This window comes from Coffea arabica, chromosome 11c (assembly GCF_036785885.1).
Source record: "Coffea arabica cultivar ET-39 chromosome 11c, Coffea Arabica ET-39 HiFi, whole genome shotgun sequence".
Classification (NCBI taxonomy): domain Eukaryota; kingdom Viridiplantae; phylum Streptophyta; class Magnoliopsida; order Gentianales; family Rubiaceae; genus Coffea; species Coffea arabica.
Genome location: NC_092330.1, coordinates 36,009,527 through 36,021,021, shown reverse-complemented (window position 1 = coordinate 36,021,021; position 11,495 = coordinate 36,009,527). Strand labels below are relative to the sequence as shown.

The following is an 11,495-nucleotide window of genomic DNA, read 5'->3' as shown; positions in this document are numbered from 1 at the left end:
CTGATGAAGTATGGCTCCGTTTGACGAATGAATTTTTTAGATGTTTGTCTAAAATTTTCCTGTAACTTACTGTAAAAGTTATAGGAAAAATTTTTAAGATAATTTTTTTTTTTATATTTTAAATATTTTGAAGTGTATATTAAAATGTTTTTTTAAAATTATTGTAGTTAAAATTTTTAAAAAATTTTATAAGAGATAAACTTGGCAAAAAACTCAGGACCTGTATGTGACGATGTAATATGATACCACTACCAATGAACAAGGGAATGGTACGGTAACTGAAATGGAAGATCCTTTGCTTAGTCTACTCAACTTCACTTCACTGGCACTATGTCGAACAACAGAGTGTATTGCTCGCGTACTACTAGTGTCGAGTGTGTGTCCCTTGAAAGTTGAAAGTAGGCAGGACCATAGCCAATCAAAATGAAGTGGAGAACGTGACATCCTTTGTTCTGTCTGTGGAAAAACTAGACAGATTGACTCGGGATTGACTCTATCATTATCTATCATTATCTATCATAGTCTTTCTCTCACACACAGCACACACTAGACGTATTTACAGTGTACATAGTGCAAACACATAGCTTCATCAAATGCAACAAGCACTTTGCTTAAAGCCTTCAATCAGTGTGTGCAAATTTGTGTGATAACTTCCTTTTGTATACAGATAGAAAGTGACCCTCTTGGATGTACTTTGATTAAGGCTCTTTTGTGTTGTAGTCTCTGTTCTCTGAGAAGGTGTGTTTTTTGTTGGATTATTTCTGTTTAATGTTTAATGCATTATTTGGAAATGATCAGTGTTTTTCTGGTATACTTCTTTTTTTTTTCAACCCCCTGGAAATTCCTTTTGGCAGTTGGTGGAATATGCTGTTATTGAAGTAGTGATGCCTGAAAAGATAGTATCTTTTTAGTGGTTTTGTTGATGGGAATTAGTAGTTTTAGTTTAGTTCTGAGAAAAATTTATGCTTTTTAATTTGTTTGTTAGCTGTAGAATGATTTTTTTTTTTGGGGGTACAAAGCAAATGAAGGAAGAAAGCGACAAGAGAACACTCTGAAGCAGGCATTACAGAATCAGAGGAGTTGCATTTTGATCTTTCCATTGTTTTCTGTTGACAGGAGATGCATTCTTAATATATTGGATTTCGCATTTATATGCTGTTAAATCAGGAGAGCACTCTCGAGATAAGCAAAGTATTTGGCTTTGATTTCTACCTATTTCTTGCCAGGGATTAGCTATTTACCACATTCGATAACTTTTGGTGGTAGTAGACTACACCGTCCACTGTCGGAATTCGTTTGCTTTAAATTTTAATGCATAATTTGGAAATGTTTTATATGAGTTTTTCTTGGGATTCCTTTTTCTTTTGTCCTTTTTTTTTCCTCATTTTTTGGCCGGAAATCCCTGTTGGCAGTTGGTTACAAATGTTGCTATTGCAGTGGCTATATCTGAAAAAAGGTTTTTCGTGGTTACATGTAGCTTAGAACCTTGCGACAGTGAAGAAACAAAACAAAACATGTTATGTAATCCTGTTTTTACTGCTACATCGTTTCTCTGTCATTTTAGATATATTGATCTTAAGAAAAGTAAGATTTATTGTTTATCATATTGGATTAATATTTTCATCCCTTTCATGTCTCAGTCTTGAGTCTTGATTGGAAATTTCTTGGTTACACATAATATGATGACATGTGACCTGTTATTTTGTTCAAAATTCTAACATGTAGTGGATTGGCAAATTTGCTGCATCTGCATGGTGGTAAGTGAGTAAACAATTCTCTTTTCTTTGTTTATGCTTCTATTGCAGTCTCTCTTTTGTGGTTTCTTAGATTTGGAGGGAAGAAACAGGAAGCATTTTCTTATAACTTTAAGTTTCTATTAGGTGTATTATGCTGGTATGGTCTCTGAGTTGTATTAGATTCTTGGGGATCCAAGCTTGACTTAAAGATGGGGCAGTGGAATGAAAAAGAAGAAGAATTGGGAACATGCCCCTGCATATTGCCAAAATGAACTGTCTTAGCATCTCAGATTGACTAAATAATTTCAACATGTATTTTGGATGTGTATATTGTCTTACACTTTTTCTCTGTCTGTTGATTAGCGATCTTATTAATAGCCAATCAATAGTTGTCTTACTCTTTCAACCTCTGACATTTACAGGAGTATACAGTAGTTGCATTCTGAAACAAAATTGTGTTAATAGAATTGGCATTGAAGGTTAGCTGCATGGGAAAGACAATTCAGGTTTTCGGTTTCCCTTATGTTCTGGCTGCAGAAATAGTCACCGAGTTTTTAGAACGATTCACAGGTCAGGGGACAGTATATGCTTTAGAGGTTAAGCAGTCCAAAGGAGGACCTAGAGCTTATGCTAGGGTCCAATTCATAAATGACAGAAGTGCTGAATACATTATTGCCTTGGCAGAGCAATGCCTTAATTATGGTTCTTCATATTTGAGGGCTTGGGAAATGGACAGTGATTTGGTTCCGAGGCCTAGGACCTATGAACATCACATGGAGCAAATAGTTCTGAATTTTGGATGTCAGGTGTCAGAGAATAGGCTTTCAGTGCTATGTAATGTGCCAAATGTTTCAGTCAGATTTGGAATCGGAATGAGGAAAATGTATTTTATTTTGCATTTTCGCTCTTGTGACTACAAGCTGGAATTATCCGATGAAAACTTATGGCAGATTGTACTGCATCGACGTGGTCAAGCAGCAAAGTTTCTCCTCATACAGGTTTGGTTGTTCAAATGAAAGATTTGATGTTTCCTGTTGGTTCTAAACCTTTGATCACTTTTGATTCCTTAATTTTTGGCCTACATTTCACTGCATATCTCTAGAGTCTCCTTCTGCCTTGACATGGTAGTTTGGCTTTCAAAAATATGTGACAGCAATTATAGTTGGTTTTGCATTTCATTTCTAAACACTGAGCTGTAATCTCTTCCAGATTCTTTTTTGTCTAAGTTACATTTGTGTTGCTTTAAATTTCACCAAACAATTCATCCATCAATCTATTCATCTGTATTAGGTGAAGAACACTTTTTTATACCTGGATGATTTCATGGCAAAGCAAGTCACTATAGTTTATCATATTAGGAGTGAGAAATAATGGAACTGCAGCACAGTGGTATGTGGCAGTTGAAAGCTGTACTGTGTTGTGTTGCAAATGTAAGGAATTTACTTACAGGTGAGACTATACCCTTAGGGGCCATGGTAGCCTTTGTCAGAGCTACTTAGTTTAAGGTAGAATGTTCGTTTTTCTAATTCTTTTAACACATGAATGTTCGAAATTTTTGAAACATGCTTTGTTGCTAAAACCACTATTTCACTAGGTTGTCATTTATATTTTAGACATTTTGTCTATTTGGAGCCACAGATGAATAGTAGGCTTCCATTAGAAGTAGGTCCTTTTCCATTATGGTACAATAATTCCTTTGACCACTCGCTAATTAAATGTAAATGCTTGTCAGCATCTGAAGCAACTTAGAAATCTTTTTTACTTGCTTTGTCATTGTACTTATCAGTAACTTGATTCTGTCTTTACTTTGTATGAGCAACAAAGCAGGCATGTATCATCTGTTTATTTAAGCCTGAAACATTGTCGCGTTTAACTTGCTAGGTGTAATTTATATAAACTATATCTTTTTGTGGAAAATATAGTTCAATGAAAGGGCTTCTGATGTGATGAAGAAGAGAAAATCAAATGAATGATCATTATGCTTAAAACAGCCATTTCACGTGCATGTATTCAGCATTGTGATTTCAAAGTCTTTGATTTTGCTGCTCTTGTTAAACATGCATCTCTTCTCTTTGAACCAATAACAGTATGAGTTAGCTGCATTATAATATGTGCATACGTGCATAAGTTGTACAAGACAAAAACATGGTTGTGCTTTTATTGTATTTCAATACTGTAACTTATCCTCTCTCTCTCTCTCTCTCTCCATCCCTCCCTCCCTCCCTCCCTCTCACACACACACACACAAAACATGCAGTTGATCACTTGCGGGGACCATCTGGAACATAATTCATTTAAAGCCTGTAAACAGCTTAGCCATATTTCTTTTCCTACTCACTGTGTTAAGATAACTAAATTTTATGTTTTTTAGTACTTTCTTTTGAAGACCTTTAGGATCATCCCTTATTGCCACTGGTATTAACCATGACTTGAACCTTGAAACCCAAAGAAAATACAAAATTTATATGGTAAACAACAAGCATGCATTTCTCCTTTCATGGTTTTATTTTATAAATGAGTTTCTGTTACCTTCCTAATGTGTAATTATTGTTAATGGGCTCAATATTGACACACATATTCTTTTCTTCATGACTTAGTTACTTGGTGCTCCTCGGGTTTTTCAAAAACTTGAAGAGTCTACCTTTAGCTACTTTCAGGAAACTCCAGATGACCGGTGGCTCAGGACGACAGATTTCACTTCATCCTGTATTGGGCAATCATCTGGCATATGTTTAAAGCTTCCTCGTGGTATTAAACTGCCAAATCTCAGGGACTATTTTCCTTGGTACAAAGAAAGTGACAGCCAATTTACGTTGGAAACTGGTTCCCCTTATTCATACAATTTGGTTTTAGCTCCTATTCTGCATCCTCCCCGAGGACTATATTTGCCATATGGAATCTTGTTCAAGGTCTGTTGTTTAGTACAGAATGGATGTCTTCCAGGGCCATCACTAGATGCTAATTTCTTTAGATTGGTTGATCCTCAAAGAAGAGATATCAGGTACATAGAACATGCCCTAGAGAATCTGTACATATTGAACGATTGCTGCTATGAGCCGGTGCAGTGGCTCAAGGAGCAGTATGATAAGTATGACAAGCTTCTGCAACTTCCGATATCACCTACTCTTACTTTGGAAGGTGGGTTGGTATATGTCCGGAGGGTACAAGTTACACCATGCAAAGTGTATTTCTGTGGTCCAGAGGTCAATGTATCTAATCGTGTATTGCGCCACTTTTCAGAGGACATTGACAATTTCCTTCGTGTTTCTTTTATTGATGAAGAGGGGAACAAAATGTTTGCCACAGACTTGTCGCCTCGTATTGCTGCAAATGTGAATCAAAGAACCAAAATTTACGAGAGAATACTGTCAACATTAAAAAATGGCATAGTTATTGGGGATAAGAAGTTTGAATTTCTTGCCTTTTCTTCAAGTCAATTAAGGGATAATTCAGTGTGGATGTTTGCTTCAAGGCCTGGGCTTACTGCTGCTGATATAAGAACATGGATGGGTGATTTTAGTAGGATAAGAAATGTGGCGAAATATGCTGCCAGGCTTGGTCAATCTTTCAGCTCCTCCACGGAAACACTAAATGTTGGTACGCATGAGATTGAAATGATTCCTGACATAGAGGTAAGAGGTGGTTACTTCGGTGCATCCCAGTATGTCTTTTCTGATGGCATTGGGAAAATCTCTGCTCAATTTGCAAGGCAAGTTGCTAGGAAATGTGGCTTCATAACTTCTACTCCATCTGCTTTTCAAATTCGGTATGGTGGCTTTAAAGATGTTGTGGCTGTTGATCCCACTTCATCAAAGAAGTTGTCACTGAGACAGAGCATGAAGAAATATGAATCCAATAACACCAAGTTGGATGTTTTAGCATGGAGTAAATATCAGCCTTGTTTCCTCAATCGCCATATCATCACTCTTCTGTCTACCCTGGGGGTCAAGGATATTGTCTTTGAAAAGAAGCAATGTGAAGCGGTTTCCCGGTTGGACACTATTCTAACTGATCCATTAAGGGCACATGAGGCTTTAGATTTAATGGCTTCTGGAGAGAATATGAATGTACTCAAGGAGATGCTGAAATGTGGCTATAAGCCTAATTCTGAACCATTTCTTTCAATGATGCTGCAGACTTTCCGTACATCAAAGTTGCTGGAATTGCGGACTAAAACAAGGATATTCATACCGAATGGAAGATCAATGATAGGATGTCTGGACGAAACCAGAACCTTGGAATATGGCCAGGTGTTTGTTCAGTTATCTAGTGCTGGGCATGGGCAATTTTATGATGATTCTAACCAGTATTCTGAACAAAATGTCATTCTTGAGGAAAAGGTGGTGGTTGCAAAAAATCCATGCTTGCACCCTGGTGACGTTCGTATTCTAAAAGCTGTTAATCTGCCAGCATTACATCATATGATGGACTGTGTTGTCTTCCCCCAGAAAGGAAAGAGGTAAATACCTTTTTGAGATCTTTTGTATGGTTTATGTTGCAACTCTTACAGAGAATATTCGAGTTTCTGGAATTAAAATTAGCTGCTTGAAGGTGACAATATTGGAAATGCATAAAAAGGTTAAGATCCAGCAATATATTTGCTGATCTTGAAAGACATCAAATTTAAGTTTCCTCTGTTTTTGTGATATCTGTTGATTGATATTCTTCTGCTGTTCTTTTATACCATTTAAGACAAACAGATTTAGCTCTAATTATTTTCAAAGATTGTAACCCCAACAAAAAAGGGGAAAAAAAGAAAGAAAGTTTCTTCTCTTATTATGTCTAGTTATTGGCATGAAAGAACAACTTACATTTTCCCGCATGAAAAGCAATTAGCAGAGAGCTATTTTTGGGTGTGATTTGGTTGCTTGACTACATCTTTAGAAACTTTTGAGAGCACATACAACATGATTTTGTTAAATCTCTGAACTCACACGTGACCCTCAATTATCTTTCATAGCTGACATTATGGCCTTCAGAATATGCTCATATTTTCTTTAAACTCGATAGATTGTTTGATGGTTGACTAGCGTCTTCATTGTTGAGATGTGGCTGTTTACCTACAAAACAAAGTTTATTTTAGATACTAACAAATACTTGGAAACTAGCAACACATTTTTCTCCCCTTTTCTTCTGTTTTTTGTAAGTACTGCAGTGATTTTACCGGTCCATTATTACTTAATTTGGTTTCTTGAATCAAATATTTCTTGTGTCTTAGTTTTGAGTTCAATTAGAAACCATTGGTTGTTTTACACTGGTTTTTGAATCTTATCTTAGTTGTGTTACAAGATTCTAATGTCTTGATTTGAATAGGGGAATGTCTGAAAGCCCATAAACAGAGCATTTCTGTCAAAGCAATAGATTTTTGTTTACAAAATTTCCTGCAGATCTGTGGAGCCTTCTTGAGATTGGTCATGCAATCCAGCCTCACGTGAGATGCCCACAGCTTTTTGGAAGTGATTCTTATAATTTTCACTTCTCATCTTTCCCTTAGTATTTAGTACAGCTTTTGTATACATTTAACACTCCCTCTGCATAGCCTGCCTTGTTGCAAGTTAAGTTGAATGACTTCTAGTTGGGTTAGGGCCTGAAAAGATAACTTTCTTGTTTTAGGCTTGGACTGGATCTTGAGCTGTTTATTAGGACTTTGAGATCATGCATCCTAGACTGATGGACTTTCCTCTCAACATTTTAGCACAGTCCTAATCTATCATGGTTAAAAAAGGGATTTCTTGCTTCACAAGTGAGCATTACGATCTCAGTTTCTAGGCCCAAAAAGATCTGGCTTCATTGTTGAGGTTATTTGTCCACAAATTTTTTTTGGACAACTATTTCCAAATTTTGCTATGAAACAAATAATGGAATCACTATAATTACTTTTTGACTGATATATTTCTGCATCTCTTGGGTCTTCCTTATTGCTTGTCTTAGATAGCTGTTTCATGATGATTCTTAGGAAAGGAAAGAATGGATGCAAGATGGTATGGTTTGGATATAGGAGCTATCCATATAACAGTTTAGGGAAACTATTGGGTACCAATGCACAGAACAGGGTCCAGAATGGATTAGGAAATGAACTCTTAAGAAGACAAGGAAGAAATAGTTCAGTTGGTTCAGGGTTTGAAAGAGTTTGCTAGAATAGTTTCTGTTCATGACTTTATGTTATTGAAAATAAGTTGAATACAACAGTTTAATAAACTTTTTTTTACTAAGGCTGTACGGAGAAAAACTAGAAGACTATTAATCTGCACCTAGAAAACTCAAAACTGCAGGTGATCTGGGAGCTGAAGGGCAGGTATGATTAAGGCTTATTTGCTGACCAAATATTTTCTTGAAACCACTCCTATAACATGGATTAGTATATCTTTAATAAAAGCAAATGATTGAATTTAAGGGTTCACAATGATATCTAATGTGCTTACTAAAGCTCAATTTTTGGACAAAAGGGACTTCTTCTCTGTTAAATCTTCTGAAGGTGAAATAATTGGAATGTTATATAGGATATATCTAATGTGCCTGGTATCGTGCTTTCTGAATGTTTCTTTCTGATTCTAATGTCAATTATAGGCCTCATCCAAATGAATGTTCTGGAAGCGATTTGGATGGAGACACTTACTTTGTTTGTTGGGACCCTGACCTGATTCCACCTCGGCAAGACCGCCCCATGGATTACACTCCAGCACCTACAATGCAGTTGGATCATAAAGTTACAATTGAGGTACCAACTCTTTAATACAAAAATGCTGTAGCAGAAATTTTTTTTTTTAATAGCCATTTCGATTGGGAAGGGGAGGTGGATTATTGAACCCACAGCTTGGTGAGCAGGAAAGGAACCTGCCTTCTCCTTTCTCTTACTTATAATCTCTTTCTAGTGACTAATTATCAGAGCAGTGGTGTAGTCTTGCCATTCTAGCAAATTCCTAGTGTTTTATGATGTACAAACAAGGTTGACATCTAGTTTATGATTTATGACACTTTCGTTTTCATAATGGAGCATGGTAGTAGTTCTTTCAGTTATGCTAGCGTTCATCATCCTGCTTTATTCATTTCCAAGACATCTGCAATTCTGTATTCTGATCTTCCTTCTAATTAATTCATTTGACAGCGTAAGTTACAGAATAAATGGTTGTCTGCATTCATGCTGTTTAAAGTAGGCTACTAGTACCCTTGACCTACTGCGGTTGTGTAATTTTGTCCTAATAGATTTGTTTCCATTCAGTCTCCTTAGCTTGGTCAATTGAGATGGTTACAGAGATTCTTTATCTTTATGGATGACCAAAAGTAAGTGACACTGTATATGGTTGGAGCCTATTAATATCCCCTCTTAGCTCCCATAAAACTGACAGATGAATTAAGAACCTTTGATGATTTAGCAAGGGAACTATATTATTTGTTTTTTTTTTTGTTCTTTTATAATCTGCATATTTCGTCCAGCAAATAAGGATTTGGACAAGTGGAAAAGTTGCTAATCCGCATTGAAGGATGCTAAAACCTTTATGATTCCTTTTTCCACTATCTATACAATTGTAGGAACTCTTTTCTGTTTTCTTCTCAATCTTCTTAACCATGAAGAGTGTTCACCAGGGGTATAGCCCTCTGTCTTAGAAAAATAAGATGCTTGATTGCACTCTCATGCATATTTAGCGTTAATGGAGCAAATAGTCTTTTGCAACGCATGTTTTAAATAAACAATAACTTTTGTTTCTCTGTTGCAGGAAGTTGAGGAGTATTTCACTGACTATATCGTGAATAACAGTTTAGGAATCATTGCAAATGCGCATACTGTCTTTGCTGATCGGGAACCACTAAAGGCCAGGAGTGAACCGTGTCTGGAGCTTGCGGAGCTCCACTCAATTGCAGTTGACTTTCCAAAGACTGGTGTTCCTGCTGAGATACCATCTCATCTACGTGTCAAAGAATTTCCTGATTTCATGGAAAAGTCTGACAAGCCAATGTATGATTCTCAGCGTGTCATTGGAAAGCTTTTTCGAGAGGTAAAAGGAAAGGCACCACTCACAAGCTCTATTAAGTCATTTACAAAACAAGTGGCTAGAAAATCATATGATAGTGACATGGAAGTAGATGGATTTGAGGATTATATTGCTGAAGCTTTTGATTACAAGAGCGAGTATGATTATAAATTGGGTAATTTGATGGACTACTATGGCATAGAAACTGAAGCAGAAATATTGAGTGGTGGTATCATGAAAATGTCAAGATCTTTTGACCGGAGAAATGATGCAGAAGCTGTTGGAAGGGCAATGACATCCTTAAGGAAGGAAGCTAAGACCTGGTTCAACACGAATGGTGATCACTTTGGTGATGCATGTGCAAAAGCATCAGCATGGTACCATGTCACTTATCATCCGAAATACTGGGGTTGCTACAACAAGGGACTGAACCGGGCTCACTACATTAGTTTCCCATGGTGTGTCTATGATAAGCTGATTCAGATAAAAAAAGCAAGCATAAGAAGGTCTCAGCAAATTTCTTTACTGGAGCTGCAGTTTAGTCATGGACTGAGATTCCTTTGAGTGAATAATTTGGCATCAAGAATTTGCGAATTAGCTGTCATGCCCTTGGTAATGAGAAGACTTAGCAGCTATATTTCAGACTATGCTGCAGGCGTTACTCTCATTTGCATCTACTACATTACTGATCATATCTATTGCTGTAAATTAATCGAGTTCTTGAGCGTGCACATATTTATTGTCATGTGACAAACTTATATATTTAGGAAGTGTAACAAGTAAGTCCTGTTTGCGTGCTGTATCATTCATATCTAAGCTGGATGGTGTTACCATTGCCGCTTTTTACCCTTAGTTAATTTAGTTTGTATATGTTATTTTGTTGTTCGAGGAAATGATAAAGGATTACTCCAGGTTTTGTTCTCTATAAAGAGTCAATCTGAACTGCGGTTTGAAGGTTTGGAACCAAAATTGCAACGGTCAGTCCAACTGGATGAATTGGCCAATTTCCCGTTTAATATACCATTCAGATTTGCAATGCTAACATTGCAGCACCATGTTGCCTCCATCTAAGTCTCACTACTGCTATTGCAGCTGCCATTCTCTTATGCCTAGCAGCATTTGAATTTTTTTTTCTTGTAGAAATAAAAGTTTGGGCGAATTCGACTCTGATCACTACTAGTGGCTAGAATATCTTTCCACAGGTTCTTACAAAATGCTAACTAACACAGTACTCAATTTAATAATAGAATTTAAACACACGATCTTTTATAAGAAAGTGATTTGTCATTATCAACTAAACCAATTTTTGTTGGCTCGTAACTGCATTTGATTCCTTGAGCGATTGAGTATATATGCTGATTCAATTGAAAGTGCATCCTTGTATGCATTGGCAGAGTTATATGCATTTTAGGTGGGGCAATTGCCCCCTACTCAAAATTTTAAAATCCTCTTTTATATCTTAAAACTATTATCAATTGTATTTTAACTTAGTTATAGTTTAATAGTTTTCGCTCCCTCAAACTACAAAACTTGTGTACTGCACCCCCACAAACAAAATAATAAGGGGTACTTACCGAAATTTAAATTAATCAAAATCCCATGCATAATAAGAAACAAGTGAAGCAAAATTCAACAAACATATGAAAGAAGATAATACATGTATAAAAAGTCCAATAAAACTATATATATTAGATTGAGAGTAATATGGAAGGGATAACCAATTATGTTTAATGTGTTTAAGAGAGAAAAGAGCTAATTATGGGAAAAGAAGAACAAAGAAAAATACACT

At 36.3% G+C, this 11,495-nt stretch overlaps 1 protein-coding gene across 1 annotated transcript; it reads left to right on the top strand.

Moving 5' to 3' along the window:
- The first annotated feature begins 276 nt into the window (after positions 1-276).
- LOC140016951 (probable RNA-dependent RNA polymerase 1) lies at positions 277-10,552 on the top strand. Its single transcript, XM_072071260.1, has 5 exons — positions 277-738; positions 2,159-2,734; positions 4,334-6,195; positions 8,304-8,454; positions 9,452-10,552. The coding sequence occupies exons 2-5, from the start codon at positions 2,225-2,227 to the stop codon at positions 10,268-10,270; spliced, it is 3,342 nt and encodes a 1,113-aa protein (XP_071927361.1). The 5' UTR covers positions 277-738; positions 2,159-2,224; the 3' UTR covers positions 10,271-10,552.
- Positions 10,553-11,495: the final 943 nt, after the last annotated feature.